General features: G+C 45.3%; 1 protein-coding gene across 15 annotated transcripts in view; it reads left to right on the top strand.

The window, feature by feature from the left end:
- Positions 1-17,100, top strand: part of PPP6R3 (protein phosphatase 6 regulatory subunit 3) — a 125,271-nt gene that overhangs the window by 85,249 nt on the left and 22,922 nt on the right. For 6 of the 15 annotated variants that reach the window (XM_027531745.1, XM_027531747.1, XM_027531748.1 and 3 more), the window contains 6 exons: positions 695-810; positions 2,447-2,532; positions 8,618-8,704; positions 12,909-13,006; positions 14,743-14,797; positions 15,625-15,755. In XM_027531745.1, coding sequence (XP_027387546.1) covers positions 695-810; positions 2,447-2,532; positions 8,618-8,704; positions 12,909-13,006; positions 14,743-14,797; positions 15,625-15,755 — 573 coding nt within the window. The remainder of the gene's footprint in view (positions 1-694; positions 811-2,446; positions 2,533-8,617; positions 8,705-12,908; positions 13,007-14,742; positions 14,798-15,624; positions 15,756-17,100) is intronic. The other 9 variants (XM_027531753.1, XM_027531754.1, XM_027531756.1 and 6 more) reach the window with 3 other exon arrangements.

The raw sequence follows: 17,100 nt of genomic DNA, 5'->3' as shown, positions 1-17,100 counted from the left end.
TTTTAAATATTCAGGTAGAGCAGTCACAGTGATGTGAGAAGTCCTAAGTGTAAAGATGGGTCACTTGTGAAGAGTAGACTCTGGTGAGGGAATGGGTGAGGAGTAACACGCATGTCTGCTCCCAGTGGTGTATGGGCCAGATGCAAGGTGACCACCTTTCCTCTTGGCCAAGTCCTCGAGTCAGCTAATGTTTTAACTCAAGAAATGCCATTAGTAGATAACTTTCTCTGGTAATTGATTAATATGATTGAAATTTAATATCCTGTCTTAGCAAAATGAACCAGTAGAATTCTCACCTCAGTTCTCTACAGTCTGTTTAGTCTGAAAAACAGTTTTACAGAGAGAGAGAAAGTCACAGCCACAGCATCATCAGGTACCGGTGAATGTTCGTGTTTTTGTTTTTAAAGATAGTATGTGACTAAAGACGGTTGGTTTGAATACTTGAACAAAATTTGCCCTAGTGTCCAGTGAGGCTGCAGTGTAATTTTTTGAGTAGACTATTTTCTGCCACACATTTCACTGCTCCCCCCACCCCTACCCCGAGTCTGATAAGACTCCTTACCTTCCTCTCCTGTCTGTTCTTGTCCTTGGTGGCTCAGATTTTAGAATGATTGCTTAACTCCACAGCAGTTAGCCAGCTGTGCCGTCACCCCCCCGTCAGGAGTCTGAACATCTGTCCTCTGCCCCCTGGCAGGGCCGAGGGAGGTCGGCGGCACGGCTACATGGGCCACCTGACGAGGATAGCCAACTGCATCGTGCACAGCGCGGAGAAGGGCCCCAGCAGCGCCTTGGTGCAGCAGCTCGTCAGAGGTAACGGCTCAGGGGTCGCAGCATCGTTTCTGTTGGATTGGACAAGTTAAGGGTAGTGTGGAGGGCTTCATAGCTTTTTAAACAGCTGTCTAAGGAGCTTCCTTCTACTTCAACATTATCTGGAGATTTGAATGAGACTCTTGAGAATGTGTTTGAACAACATAACTCTTTGCTGTATTCTGTTCTTAGTTCTTCAGTCCTTTTGCTAAGTATCGGCAGGCTTGGCCAGTAACTGGAGTCACCCACTTGCATTCTCTAAGGGCATGGTTCACGAGTCATGAGCTTGAAGTACTCATGGGCTGACAGTGGAGCCTTGTGAGCTACAGTTAGTTACTCTTGCAGTTTCTTTTTTCCTGAAGGCCCCCACATGGCCTGTGGATTTGAGTTCCTTTCACTAGCATATTAAGATACTTAGCAGCATTTTTTTCTCTCTATTACTAAAATGAGGGCTATTAGCCAATATCCTTAAAGACTCTTTCTGTACTAGCATTTGAATGTAATCAACCCGAGGTTCCTTGAAAAAGCTGTGCGGATGCCTTTCCCACTGGCTCCCTGGCCTTGACTCCGCCTCCTCCTGGATGAGAACATGAAGAACCCTGTGTGCCCCAGCGGGATTTCTAGTCCTGTGACTCACTCCAGAGGCAAAATGTCTTAGCCTCGTGGTGCAGCATTTGTTCAGTTGTTAGCTTGCTGAAGACTAGCTCCCGGTCTCTCCTCCTCCTCTCAAGAACGTTTGTGTTCAGGAGGCTGTTGCCTATTGAATGTGCAGTAGTGGCACGATTGTGGCCCCGCGATGGAGAAAACTGGGGCTTGCCCACCTGGGATTTTGCTTCTTGAGAGAGAGATGAGCCATATCATCTCACTGCATGTCGTTAGCCGTACATTTGAATTGGCCATGTCACGTATGTGTTCTTTTAGAGCAGTCTTAGTTTTATGGTGGTTGCTTCCCAGATGTGGGTGTGAGCGTGTATGCACATACATTTAAACCAGAATTTTCAGACAGCAACTTCAGTCTAGTGAGGGCTCCCAGATTGCAGCTGTAGTTTCATTTTCTCATAAAACTATTTGTGTCTCCTTTTCTTTAAATTTTCTGTATAGGATGGATTTCACTATTGCACATGTATCCGTTTGTTGTCTTATGACACAAGTATTTAGAAAACATTATCTTTGAGGAACTTAAGAACCCACACTGGATTCCATGGGGCTAAATTCCCTCAGAATTTCTCAAGAAAGTGTGCAGGAGTCAACATGTGCAGTGTTTCCTGGACACGCGTGACCGTGGAGCAGGACCACTGTTAACCACACCTTTATAAGGAGTTCACTGGAAACATTTACATTAATATTTTCCAGGTTAAGTTTTTACCAAAAGATCCTAAAAATATAGTTAAATCCAGGTAACTGGTTATGGCTCTTGGCATCAAGCATAGACCACAGGGGCAGGGTAGGGGGTTCCTGAAAGTCCTCAGGGTTCAGACTGAGCACGGCTCTGTAACTTGAGCCTCCCAGGGCCCGGCGCCCAGCCTGCAGGGCTTGCTCACGCTGGCAACCTGCACGGTGGCAGCCTCTCAGGATCCCTGTTTGTCTGTGTGAAAGTCACTGTAGTGATCATGCGTTTTTCCTTTTCTCCCCTCTGAAGATCTTCCAGACGAAGTCAGGGAGCGATGGGAGACGTTCTGCACAAGCTCCTTAGGAGAAACGAACAAGAGGAACACGGTGGATCTAGTAGGTTCTACAAGATTACATTTCTGTGATCTCGGTGCTCTGGGACTTTGCCCGCTTATTCAGAAAGATGTGAGGCACCTCTCTTCCACTTTTCCTGGTGATGGTGGACCAAGGGGTACGTTCGTGTCTCTTATCAGTAGAAGAGGTTGCGTCCGCAGCGCTCTGGCTCATCTGTCCAGTCGGCTCCCAGTTCCGGCCTGGGACGACGCAGGGGACATGCAGCCCTCAGCCCCGCTTCCTGCCACACCGCCTCACCTCCCTCGGCGCCTGCTCCCTGGGCTCCTCAGCTCAGCCCCAGCTGTCCCGTCACACTCGGGTTTGTTGCCTTACGCCTGGGTAACTCCGGGTGGTTGGAGCACCAAAAAATATTCCTGTAACTGGTTTCTACTTCTGCTTAGTTGAGTTTACCCTCATTAAAGTCATTCCCAGTTGGGGAAAGTTCTTTAGATGACTTTGGAACCCCAGCTTTTAACAGATTGGTACTCTGAGCCAGGGAACAATGGCATTGATAATATTTTTTAAAATTATATTGGACTTTGGAATGTAGTCTTTAAGACATAAAGTTTTAAGGTAAGTATTGATTTGGTTTTGAAGATGAAGGAAAGTGTATCCTTTTGCACGCACGTGCCGCCTGACACCTGAGGTGGGAGCCTCGATTGTACGTGGAAGTAGGCGTGTCAGACGTTGCATTCTGGTTCTGAAATTCAGCTGCAGTCTTGATTTCTAATACACAGTAACTCCCTCGATTGTTAGGCAGTCAAGTCCCTGGCAGCCTTATCTGCTCAGAACAGAATTTAGAAAATGGGGGTGGGGGTAGGAGGTGCTACAGAGCAGTCCCTGGGTCACCCTGTGTCACATGGCCCCAAGGGCCTGTCGCCTCCCACTCTGTAGATCATCTCACAACTTTGGTTGTCTTTTAACAGATTCTTGACAGATTGGTGGCTTGTTAAGGTGGGTATAGTGTGAGAATTATTAGGTACTAGAAGCTGAAAGAATTATGAAGAGGTAAATGTAGAAAGGGAACTGTGTGGGGCCATTTAATTAAAGCCGGTTTAGTGGCCCCTGTGTCTCAGTGTGTTATAGCCCAGCAGAGGAAGTGACATGCACTTTGACAGCCTTGTGCTATCAAGGAAGGGTTAAGTAAGTTTTAACAAATGTATTACCCACCGTAGAGTGTTTTTTTTCCCCCGGTCAAATTGGTTAAAATTCTGGATGATCAGGGTGTTATTACAGAGTAAAGTTGTTCTTAATTATACTTAAACTGAACCTGTTAGTTTAGAGGTCCCCATATTGAGTCCTTGTTAAGAATGCGGGCAGTGTGATCTCCTTGAAAGAAGAGTTTTGACTTGTTTTTTATTTATAGAGAAATAGGAGTATTAATTCTGATCTTGTTTGGGAAAATTTGTTAAAACTTGCCCTTTGATTAACTTCAAAGGTAGAAGTAAAAAATGTCAGTTAAATTTGTTATCAGGATTTTTTAAAAACTGGTAATTCAAGTACATTTCTCTTGTCAGTATGTAAAGAAGGACTACACTGCAGTTCAGGTGACACTCGGCTGCTTTGCACAGTGCGGTCGGTCATCTGTGCATAATGTTGTGTATGGCCACACAGCACGAAATTAGTGCTCAGCTCCTTTGGGTCAGGTAAATGTAGACAGACATTTCCACGAAGAGTTATCCTGGGCTCCACCTGGCATGCTGACTGAAGCCTGGTTCTCCTTTGCCTGTTGCACTTGCTGCCATAACACTTGGACTGTGCAAATAATCCACAGTAAAACAAAAGAAGGAGCCGTTGGTTTATGTAGCAGAAGTGGCCAGTAATAGAGCCCTGTTAACATTGCTCATCTCTGTGTCGACTTGGCCCCGTTCTGTGATCTTGTTGTTGCCTGAGACTTTGTGTTGCTCTCTCAGGACCTCTCGCTTCTTTGGTTTTAAACACCCAAGACTAGCAGACCACCGCCGGTTAGTCTGAGTCCTTCAGTGGGGAATTCTGCTTTGTAGTATTGGGTTGACCAAAGAATTTGTTCATAAGTGTTGTGGCCAACCCTGTATTTTTAGGGATATGGGGGTTCCAGGTTTTCAAGGATCCTTTTACATTAATCCCAGGCCACCAAGGAGACTTGAACTGTAGCTCCCAAACTCTTTATTTTCTGCCCAGAATGTTTCAGGCCGTGCCCCAGCAGGGACACAGAATAGCCTTCTTGCTGAGCTCTTGGAAGTACTTCACCCTTGTGACCTCGTATCGCCAGAGTAAATGCACGAGAGACTCATACACTCTTTATGCTTTTGTGTTGGGAGCTTATTATCAATAAAACTTGGGATTTTAACATCCAGAGACCGCACTATTCTGACTAAGCCCCCAAACTGTAAAAATTGGTAGGGATTTAGATAAATTTAGAAAACGTAGGAAATGTTTTTGTGCTGACTTTGGAGAACTGAGTTTGTTTCATTCTTTGCCTCCCTCTCCAGGGGCAAGGGTGTGTTTTTTAAATGTTGAGGTAGTTTATGAGATAGTTCATGGAGGTTGTATAGAGTAATACAGAGCGCACATATGAATTGTTTGCAGGCCCAGTGGGTCGAGGCGGAACCTCTGAGGGTTTGCGTTTCTAACCAGCCCGGGGTCATGTAGGTCCTGGGAGTCCACAGTGGGACTACGTGGAGCAAGGAGAAGAGTCTGTGGCTTCTACTTTTCACTCAGGTGTTACCAGTCAGGTCATACTTAAGATTGCTTAGCAACCTAATCAGCCAAGATGAAGAAAACTCTTACTTGCTTTTTCTTTTCACAACAGTTAATAAATCTGAAATTTTATCATGAAAGAAGGTAACATCTCAAAGGCTTTTTTTTTTCTTTCACTACAGTATCAAGAGTATAGGTTACTCTTTTTGCACAAAACAAAAGCATTTTCGCTTATTAAAAAAAAAGTCTAGTTTGCTTAGAATATAGTCTTGCTTGGCAAGAGTGTTCTCATCTCCTTGTTACTTTCTTAAAAGTTAGGATTCTGAATTCTCCTTTAGTGATTTATTGGTGTTCCTTAATTCATTAACTCGTTGAGTGGCTACTGTATGCTGGACACTGTGGATATTGCACTAGACAAGATGGGCAAAAATCCCTGCCTTAGTGGAGGTGGATAATCACAGGGGGGAGGGTAAGTGAGGGGAAGGGAGTTGGAGTGTTTTGGGCAGATGTGCGTTTAAAATGAAGTGGTCAAGGGAAATGTCCTTGAGAATATTGGTGTAGAGGCTGAGGCAAGTGGAGATGGAAGAGCCGGTGCAGAGGCCGGTTCGGCACCTGCATGTTTATGTCAGAAAGAGCATGGCAGAGAATAAAACGGGAGATCTCTCGCAGCTTCAAGGCACGCTCCCGGGGTTGTGGTCTTAGTGAGATGAAAAGCCATTGGGTTTGGAACTGAATGAAAAGTGCCATGACGTAATGTCAGTGGTTTTAAATCTGTCACGATTTAAAGGATCGTCATGGCTGCTGGCCTAAGGACAGACTCTAGTGGGACTGGAGGTGCAGCAGAGAGACTGCTGGGCGCAGTGCTCGTCCCGGTGAGGGGGAGCCCTCCCTGCTGCTCCTAAGTCACCTCAGCCGTGTCCGACTCTGCGACCCCACAGACGGCAGCCCACCAGGCTCCCCCGTCCCTGGGGTTCTCCAGGCAAGGACACTGGAGTGGGTTGCCATTTCCTTCTCCAATGCATGAAAGGGAAAAGTGAAGTCGCTCAGTCGTGTCCGACCCTTAGCATGGACTGCAGCCTACCAGGCTCCTCCATCCATGGGGTTTTCCAGGCAAGAAAACTGGAGTGGGGTGCCATTGCCTTCTCGGGAAACCCTCCCTAGGGAGGTGATGATAGACTTGAGCAGAAGTGATGGGGTTTCAGGTTCTTCTTTGACAGTAAGGATGAACAGGTGTGGGTGGGACAGAAGAAACAAGATGACAGGACTTCAGCTGGAAGAAGAGGAATGAGGGAGGCATTTATTGAGCTGGAGATGCTTCAAAAGGGGTGTGTTCTGAAAGTTTAGATCAGGGACTAAGATTAACAAGTTAAATTGCATCTTTTAGCGCATTTTATTAATAATGATTTCAGACTGCATTATCCTGTAGGTAGAATCAGAATCACCACATCTCTCAACAGAATAATTGAGAAGGTGCACATGCTTTATGCTATTATTAATAATAACTTTCTAAAACAGTAGTTTCTTTCTGGAGGAAAAGATTACTTGAATTGCATTGAGGATACTAGTTAAGGAGAAGATGGAAGGGGTCACAGTGTCTGGCACACAGTAGTTGCTCAAGTTTGAAAACAAGACTCTAGTTTCTTGTTTTCATTAATGAGCTGATAAATTCTTAGTTTGTAGCAAAAAGTATGAATAAGGATACATTGAATTCTTATTGAACTTGAAACAGCAAGACAGACCAGGAGTGGCAGACTCCTTTTTGGCTCTGTCTAGTTCTCCTGGCTTTCTGTTTGAATTGTCTTCTGTTTTTGTGCCCCACCCCCCACCATGGGCTTAGTGTGATTCTTGTATTGACTTGCCAGCCACGTGGCCTGAAGCTCCTAAATCCACTGCAGCGGAGCCACTTGACCTGCTCTCAGTTGCAGTCACCCTGTAAGGTGCCAGCTGCCGTGACCAAGCAGTATTCCACCCATCCCATCTGCACTCTCGTTGGGCTTTCATGGACAAACTGTCCCCCACACCACACACACACACACACATACACACACACACATGCACACACACACACACACTTCCCATCTACTTGGTTGACAAACTGTCCCCCACACCACACACACACAGACACACTTTTCCCATCTATTTGCTAAAGCAATGGTTGATTCAGGCAGGCAGATCACAAATTCTGCTGTGATTTCATCAGAAAAATTCATGCGAATTCACATGCAAAATTCATGTGAATGTTTTGTCTGCACTTTAGGGAGGATGGAGAGGGAGTTAGTTGGAAACTGGGTTATTCACTTGGACTTAGTATCTTCCTCAAAGATGTCCAGATAAAGAAAGATGAGATTAGTTTTATTCAGACAGTGATTTATTCAGAATTTCATAAGCCACAGCACATACAGACCCCTGTGGACTCTACTCTGGGCTTCTTGAATCGGTGTTGGAACATCACAGAGCAGACCAGGCCAGTGTGTGTGGCTCCAGGCTTCTGGGCACAGCTGCAAGGGCTGGCGGTTAACGGCCGCTGTTTCTCCCCTGAGGACAGAGCTCTCTTGCCTAGAACACTGCTACAGGACAGGTAGCTCAGAAAATCCAGTGTAAGTTACCTAAGAAGTACAGTGCTTGTTCTTAGAATTTTGCAGACTGTTCACATTTATTACTTGCTCTGTAGCAATTACCAGTATTAGTGTGGTACTTAGTCATTTCTATTTGTTAATACATTTATGAATGAATTAATTAATTAATGAAAATCACTTATTGTGAATTGGTGAGCAGTTCCTGTTTATGCTTTTGTTTATTTAATTAATGTGAGTTAGTTTTAAGTTGTTAGGGGCAGGGATTACGTGTTAAGGGGCAGAAGGTCTGGGGTCTTGTAATGAGCAGAGGACTATTGACTCAAGTCATATTTAGCACTTACGAGCAGTGCTTTTCTTAGAATGAGTGAGAAGTGCAAGAATTAAAAATGAAATGGTTGTATTTAAACCTGAGCTTTTTAGTGGCTCATTAGTGATTGCTGGGACTGCAGTTTTACCCTTCAGGCTTGAAATAGTTAATTATTTTATATTTTATCTGAGCCATTCTTCCTTCGCTTTGTAAACATCTAATTGGAGATAATTATCAAAGTCATATACATGGAGTAATTCGTCTCTCACATGCTTTGTGGTGTGGGTAATACTGGTAAGGTAGCTGCAGTTGGGCAGTGGAAGGCTAGGCGGCTGAACCTCCTGATTGAAGTGCTCCCTGGAATTATTGGGTGGATTTTACAGCTTAGCTCTTACTTGTTTTTGTTCATGCTATTGTTACACATTTGAGAGAAAAACTAAATGTGATTTTTTTTCCGTAAAAATGCTGATACAAATGTCCAAAATTTTTCTCTCTTAAATAGTTTTTTACATTTTTATGCATATAGGTTACAACCTGCCATATTCATTCATCCAGTGATGATGAAATTGACTTTAAAGAAACGGGTTTCTCACAGGATTCTTCTTTGCAGCAAGTGAGTCATGCCTAAAAGTTTTGTTTTTTGTTTTTATTTTAAATGCTTAGTTTAGTTGTCATTTATGAATCAGCTTTGGAGTCAGACATGCATTAGGGTGTTTGGGGGCTACTTACTAGTTAGATCAAAGTGTTTATAAAAGGAAGTGTTGGGTATGTGAGAGAAAGGTGTATGTTGATTATATTTCCAGGGCATGTTTCTTTAGATCTGATAATGATGAGGTGGGTAACTTTTCAGGAGATTTGAATGACCTGGATGGTTCAGTAAGCGTGTGTCTCGGACATGCTCATTATGCAGAGATTCCTGCAGTAGGGATTTGTGGAGAAGACTAAGAAAACTTGTTTAATGTCAGTGAAAGTAACTTACCCAGTGTCCCTGAACCAAATGGCTTATATGTTTCTGATATCTTCAGATTCTGTAGCGTTCCCAGATTCATCCTGTCCCCAAATTCCTCTTCATTTATCAGGTCCTGGTAATCTGTGTGGGGGCATAAAACAGGATATAGAAACAGGCGTACTGATATATCCTCCCTTGGTAGTTCCTGCGGAGGTGAGGAATGAATTCACTGTGCCTTCTGGGTATCAGGTTTGGGAGCTCAACCTGGAAGCCCTTTTGGCAGGTACTAGCTCCTCATATGGAGAAGCTGCCCTTGGTCAGGACCAGGTCTTGCCTGTCAGGTGATTTGGTGTGGCAGTGGAATTAATGTGGTTACCTTCCCTGGCACTGAATGTTTTTCCCAGTCCTGAAGCCCCTTTTTCCAGGGCCAGGATGAAGTTTCTGATGACTCTGCAGGCCCTGCCTTTTGGTGTCCAAGTAGACAGACACACCCCAGGATAGGCTGAACTAGCAGTCGTCTGATTTTAGGACTAACGCAGTTTAATGTGTACATGTTCAGGATGGGCCTGAGGTAGCATTTTGGTTTCTCTTGATTCTTGGCACTGCCCCTGGAGACTGGCTTCCCGAGGTGAGGGGCGGGGTGCAGCCAGCCTGCAGGGGAGCTGTCCAGCAGGTGGGCCTCCTGGTCCGCTCACACATTGGTCTGCTGTCCGGCAGCACTGGCCACCCCAGAGGCCCGGCTGGCTTCCTGTGAGCCCTCGTGCCTTCAAGCAATCCTTCCCCGACCCTGAAGCGCCTGGATAGTATCAAACTGGTCCCCTCAACCTGCTCTGAACCCCAATTACACATCGTTCCGCCTCTACAGAGAAGCTGAATGGTGTGCAGTGTGCGTTTTCAAGGTCACTCTGATTCTGGTGAATAGCTTTTAAGAAAGAGAACGCCCTGTTCTTGCAAATATTTGCAAATAAGTTAATGAACTCGGAGTTTGCGGTAGCTAGTTTAATCAAGCTGATGACGTTCTGGTGTCTGGAAAGTGAATTCCCTGTCTCTCTCTCGAGATCCAGTTCCAGGGTCATAGATTTTCTGGGAAGAATTTTCAGACTGATAATGTGTGTATGAACCAATCTCAGTCACCAAAATGCCTTAGTGACACCAGGCTCCTGTTCCTGTGGATTTTATCTGCATTATGTAACCCTCAAAAGTAGGGAGAATAATGATTATTTTTTGATTGACAGCCTTCCAGTAAACTTTTTTTGCATATTGAAATTATAGACCAGTCTTGAATCGTTTTGAAAATAGGAAACATACGCTAAAGCATTTTTTTCTGAGTTCAGGAGTTCGCGTCTAGGTTAACCTAGAACATTCATGCTGGCTCCATTATAACCGGATAGTTTCTGTCTGTCACTTTGGTGAGAAGCTTGCGCACAGAGAGCTCAGGGCGCGCCAATGAGCAAACCTGCTCCCAGCCCTGCTGCCACTCCTGGTTCCCTCGCCGCTGCTGTCTGCTCTCCCTCCTCCCGCGGCCGCCCCTCTAGGGAAGGGGAGGAGGTCTTCTCATGTGGTGTCTGGAGGATTGGGGCCAGCTGCCCAGGGGGGCCCCCCAAGAGGTTGACTTAATAAAGGACCAGAGCAGCCCCTGGCTTTGACCAGGGCGACGGTTTTGACACGTGGGGGCTTTCCCCCCCTTTTTAAAGGCAATTAAAAGTTTTTAATAATTGTACAACCATATGGCACTTTCCAGACTTGAATTTCTCAGAGTCCAAAGCACTTTCATAAAGCTTTAGGGAGAATACAGTAACAGTCTTCACAGCTGTGGGTTTAGTAAGCCTTGACAGCTTTATTAGTAAAAATCAGATTTGAAGCCTAGGTTCGTTGCTGGTGTGTCTTCTTAGAAGCAACAGTGGACCCAGAACTATGGAGGGCTGCGGCTTGCTGGTTTCCCGTGTCCTCTGGGTTACTGTGTGGAGGCTGTGTCTGTCTTCCTCCTTAGGTGGATAGACAGACAGTGCAAATATGTGTGTGCATATTTACATGTATCTGTTTATACAGCTATATGTTCATACATGTATGCATTTACACATGTTTTTGTAATACACGTAGTATTTGCATTCTGTTGTGAAGCATTTAAAGGCGCACTCTTGGGAATATTTCTTCCTTTTTATACCCAAAAGGTTTACAGTATTATCTGTAGAAGTACAAAATTTTTAAAGAAAAAAAAAAAAGGAACCAAAACAATTGCAAAGGAGCATTTCCCCTTGTGTGACCACATTTTTATCAGTGAACTCAGAGCCCAATTTACACCGCTTGCTCGGGAGAATGACTTTGTGATCGTTTGTTGCACTTTGACATTACCGACCGTGTGTCCTACCTTCTAGGAGATAAAACGATTCAGACAAATTGGTTTCTTTCTACGCATAATGTTTCATATTCGTACATCCAGAACTCGCCCAGCCTCTTAGGGCTTGTCCTTGCCCTGTGCTCGCACCAGACTCCCAGAGCCTTGCTTTGCCTTACCATGCGCACACCAGGGGCCTGCCCCAGCCCTCAGGTGCTCAGGCAGTGTCGTCTCTGGGCAGGAAAGGGGGCAGCTTGAAGGTGTGACAGTGAGCAGGGAGTGGTGGGTGTCGAGTTAGAGAAACGCGAGCGAGGTTTTAGGTTCTCAGTAAATTATATATCTAAAAAAGTTAGATCTAAGGAAAAGATGCCTTCCAAAGCCAAATATAAGGTTTATTTTTTAATTATCCACAATTTGGATTATCCATGCCATAATTCCCTGCCACCATAATGAATCATCAGGAATTAACGGCAGAGGCATTTCTGCAGGGTGGAATCCGTGGGCCCTGCTCAAAGGAGAACGCAGGAGAGCTTGGTGGCCTGCCTGGCAGGGGCCTCAGGGCCAATGCCTTTAGTCCAGCCACAGCTGTTGCTTGAACCCCCACACAGTCATGGGCAGCTCTGTCCACGTGCAGCGCACACGCACACACGGCTCATCTCCGTATGGGCTGCTTGCAGCAGAGTGAGGAGGCGCTTGCTTGTCTTGGTCTCTTTAACCCTGACTGACGAGCCTGGAGCACATTTGCTGACTGCACCGTCCCCCTGGCCTGCTGCAGTTCACAGTTAGAACAGCAGCATCTGCGGAGTCCATAGCATTCCCCCTTCTTCAGGAGAGCCCTGGTGCTCTGTAGAAACGGTGTAGCAAACAGAGCTGACTCCTCCGTGGATCTCTCAGTGTTGTGGGTTTTTCAGAGTGATTTCTGATCAGTGTTTAAACTTTCTATCCTCTCTGTAAGGTAGGTAGGCTAGTAGTTACTTTGTACTCTTCTTAGCCTCTGAGACTTAATTTTTTTTTTTTTTTTAAGAAAATGAAGCGTCCCTGGAGCTGGTGTGGTAGAACTGGGATTGTGCTCACTAGTCGTTTTTCCTCTGTTGCCATGTTGCTGTAGTGGACGGGGTGGGGAGATGCGGAAAGGGAGGGTGGGTGGTTACCGCTTGTTGGGTTTTAAGGTTGGCTGTGTTCAGAGGTGACCGATACACCTTATAATTTCAGACTGTCACATGTCACTTGATCACTTTATTGAACCAGACCCAAACCTCTTTCTCAAGACATTTCAGAATAGAGGACAGTGGTCATTTAACACTTCTTACGTGGCATGTGCATTAGAATAATTTGTGGACAAAATTCCAAACATTTCCTTTTTGGGGTAAATTGTGTCTGAAATTATTATTATTTTTTTTTAAAGAACACACCAACTTTTTAAGCCCTATGGCTACATATAAATAAGGGCGGTTCTGGAAAATAAATGGGCATATAGTATGTAGAATGTCATTAGAATCATTGTATCACTGTCACTGGTCCTGGGGTTGCCAGGCCTTTTCTGATTATCAGATGCAACAAATGACGTCCAATTTTATTGACCAGTTTGGCTTCAACGATGAGAAGTTTGCAGATCAAGATGACATTGGCAAGTGAGTACGCTCTCTGTGTCCTCCACTCCTGCCCTCTGTAAGAGGCGGTGATTCTTGTGAGTTCTGGGAATCCTTGTGTCTGTGAGTTGGGAGGAGTCTGCCCTCCAGGTGTTCCTTCAGGTCCAGCCCATCAGCCTGAGTCACCCAGAGACTGAAGGAGCAGAATGCGACTCCCATAGGAGAGCCGGCCCTCGGGCTTGGCGGGAACTCAGGTCGTCCTCCCTGTTAGGCTTTGGCGCTGGGTCGCAGCGTCTGCAGTGGTTAATCCCTCTGTCAGTTCAGTGGCCTGAGCAGGTCTGGTCCTTCCACAGCACAGTGGACAGAGCCACACTGTGGCTGAGCAGGCTGCACTCTGTGTTCTCTTCTCTGAGTGACTAACTGGAAGGTGGAGTTGGGGCTGGGCTCCCTGCCCCTGAGGGCCAGGCAGTCAGGGAAGGAGGAGCCCAGAGTTGTGCAGAATCCACAAACAGCTGCTGTGGGAGCCATCCACAGAGAGGAAGACAAGTGGTCTAGCCCCTGACCTTGGGAAATGCGCGTGTTTATAAATGAACTGTTTGCTCGAGGTGTGTAGCAGCTCTCTGAGCAGAGCTCTCTCTCACGGGAGCGCCCTGAGCAGGGTCATCAACACCCACCAGCAATAGATGCTTGGGCGTTGGTTAAACTATAGCCAGTGGAGGCTGCTGTTTGTCTTAAGTTGCAGTTTACAGCAGGCGAGAAGCTGACTTTTTCCACACCCTCTGATCGTGGCAAACACTATGCCGTGTAGGCCCAGGGCCTGGAAAGTTTAGTCGCTCAGTTGTGTCCGACTCTTTGCGACCCCATGGACTGTAGCCTACCAGGGTCCTCCGTCCATGGGATTTTCCCGGCAAGAGTAGTAGAGTAGGTGGCCATTTTCTTCTCCAGAGGATCTTCCCGACCCAGGGATCAAACCTGGGTCTCCCACGTTGTAGGCAGACGCTTTACCATCTGAGCCACCAGGGAAGTCCTGGAGGCCCCACTGTGAGTAAGTAGAGCAGTGGAGAGGCTGTCAGCTGCCCTGAGGATCAGCTCGTTTCAGCCCCAGAAGAACAAGGACTCTACACATGGGGTTGTCTGCACCCCGGGAGCACTCACAGCAGAGCCTGAAGCCCCCAGCCCCCACCTCCCAACGTGTGTTGTCTCAGCACCTGCTTGTCTGGGCCCATTTGTTAAGAGTTGCTGGTTTGGAATCCAGTCTCTTTAGAATTTGTATGGGATACTTGGAATGATGTTTGATTCAAACAGATCTTAAAGGATTCTAAGATAGCCCTACCTACTCAAAAATTACACATAAGGCTAGGAATTCTTTTAATCCCTGTTTTTGTCCCATCTGTGCCATATTATAATGTAAGACTTCAAGGGTGTGTGTATTTTATGTATGCATTTGTCTATCTGGAGAAAGCTCAGGGTCTGACAGTGTCTGTGACCCTTTTTTCATATTTCAACCTGTTTGTTATCTGCAAATAACCTTTTTGGGGTTATGCAAGCATGGTCTATAGAACCATGGTTTCTACCATGGCTGTTAAACATCGTTTATAAGGAAGGCTTTCAGGCCTCCCATCCTGTGTAAATTCCTTATACCGAGGGAGGAGGGATCACTTAATGTAAATAATTTGGTTTTACTAATGGAGATTTTTGTCATACTGTAAATTTGAATGATTTCATGAGTACTGTTTCTGAGTCTGTAGATAACTGTTGCACTCCTCTTTTGTTTCCAGTGTTTCCTTTGATCGGGTGTCAGACATCAACTTTACTCTTAATACAAATGAAAGTGTAAGTATTCATGCTGATCTCAAGTAGCGAGGCACACGAGAGGTCAGTTGGTGGGAATGGGTGCTGTGTGCGCCGGGGCTCCCGACTCTAGGAGCCTTTGTCTTAGATGGCGGTGACTTTAGCCACGCACGTGGCCTGCCTAGCCCCATAGGCATGTAAATTTGCTGCCCTTGTTTAAGATGTGACAGGGCTAATGAAGCCAGTGTAGACATTTGGCTTCAAAGACAGCAGTTTGACTCCAACCTGCTGCCTGTTGCATCTGCTGAATGTCACCAGGAGAGAAACTTGGGCCAGATGAGGGCCAGCCCCTAATGCCAAGTCAGCCACATCTACAGATGGACATGGGGTTAGTGTCATTTGAATGGGCACGATGTTGATTTCATGTCACTTAGCATGAGAGACCACTGGTTTGTTTGCTGTTCTGATAAGACGGAGACTAAGTGATTGGATGTTGACACTCCTCACTGCGTAGCTGGTCTTGTAAGAGCAGAGGAAGTACAGGTTGCTATTGCTGTTAGGGTAGTTCTGGGACTGCGTGCTAGGCGGGTGGCCCAGGCAGGCTCTTGAACGAAAACGCTGCTCTCACTAGATGAAGAGAGCCTGTCTGTAGACAGTCTCAGTTTCCTGTACGCTAATTTTGAAGCCAGTCCTTGGGGGGGCCTTTTTGTTGTTACTTACATAGAAACTGACTTTACATGCTTATATTTTACTTTGGTATAGGTGATAGGCATTTTTTTTTTTTCCAAACGACATGGAAGAATATGATTTACATTGGTAACTTTTGCAGAAAATAACTTGATTTTTAAATATTTTTTCCTCTCATTTAGGGAAATATTGCTTTGTTTGAAGCATGTTGTAAGGAAAGAATACAACAATTTGATGATGGTGGCTCTGATGAGGAAGATATATGGGAAGAAAAGCATATTGCATTTACACCAGAATCCCAAAGACGATCAAGGTGAGAGATAGCTTGTTATAGTAGTAAGTGTCCAGTGCATAAAACAAGTATTATTTGCCTCTCCACACATACACATTTGACCCAGAGATCAGTGCTTTTGTCATGATTAGAAAGGCCCTTGTTAACTGGTATGAGTTGGTACCACCTCACTTGTCTGCAGTGTGAACAAGTCACGGTAACCTGTTGGAAGTGCGCCAAGTGTTCTGATGTAGTTCATGAACTGTCGTGACACAGCCTCTTGTGACGGGGAAGTGATGCTGAGGAGTGCCGTCATACGGTGCCTTGAGGAGTGTTCCCTGACAAGTCATAAGAGCAGCAGAGCAGTGTTGTTTCTTATAAAAATCTGAAAGTTTCCCTGGGGAGAGGAAAGTTGTTTCTAAAACTTAATTTTACTTGAGGAGACAGAGTCATGTCATATGATACGCATTGGGACCAATTTTCAAAATTCTATCCAAAAACCCCAAATAAAAAGCAGATCTTGTCAGATTGGATTAAAAAAAAAAAAAGGCCTGACTTACTGCCACCTATGGGAAATGATTTAAATTATTTAAGAACTTAAATTTTAAAATACAAAAGATTTAAACAGGTTAAAAGGTAGAGGAATCTATTAATATTAAAGTAGATTTCAAAGGAAAAGATTAAAAGGTTATAAAGTGGTTATTAGGAGAGCATGCCAGTTCTGTCAATATCTACACTCCTAATAACAGGGCTTCAGAATACACAGAGCAAAAACTGATAGAAGTGCAAGGAGAAGTAGATTCCACAGTTACAACTAGATGTTTCAACACTCCTCCCCTTGTAATTGATACAAAGAATAGGCCGTAAAAGTATATAACACTTACATAATACTAGCAACCAGCTTGACTGGGGATTTTTAAAGCACTCCACAGAAGAGTGTGGGTTCTTTTCAAGTGTACACGAACTACTTAGAGAGACCGTCTTTGGGCCACAAAGCAAGAGTCAGTAAAAAAAAGATTTCAGGTGATATAAAATATGCTCTCTGACCCAGTGGAATTAAATTAGAAATCAATGACAGATCTTTAGAAAATCTCTAAATATGTGGAAACTAAATAACACATGTGGAGAAGGCAATGGCACCCCACTCCAGTACTCTTGCCTGGAAAATCCCATGGGCGCAGGAGCCTGGTGGGCTGCAGTCCACCGGGTCGCTAAGAGTCGGACACGACTGAGCGACTTCACTTTCACTCTTCACTTTCATGCATTGGAGAAAGAAATGGCAACCCACTCCAGTGTTCTTGCCTGGAGAATCCCAGGGACGGGGGAGACTGGTGGGCTGCTGTCTATGGAGTCGCACAGAGTCGGACACGACTGAAGCGACTTAGCA

This window comes from Bos indicus x Bos taurus, chromosome 29, assembly GCF_003369695.1.
Source record: "Bos indicus x Bos taurus breed Angus x Brahman F1 hybrid chromosome 29, Bos_hybrid_MaternalHap_v2.0, whole genome shotgun sequence".
NCBI lineage: Eukaryota > Metazoa > Chordata > Mammalia > Artiodactyla > Bovidae > Bos > Bos indicus x Bos taurus.
This window is presented reverse-complemented; position numbering and strand designations above follow the sequence as displayed.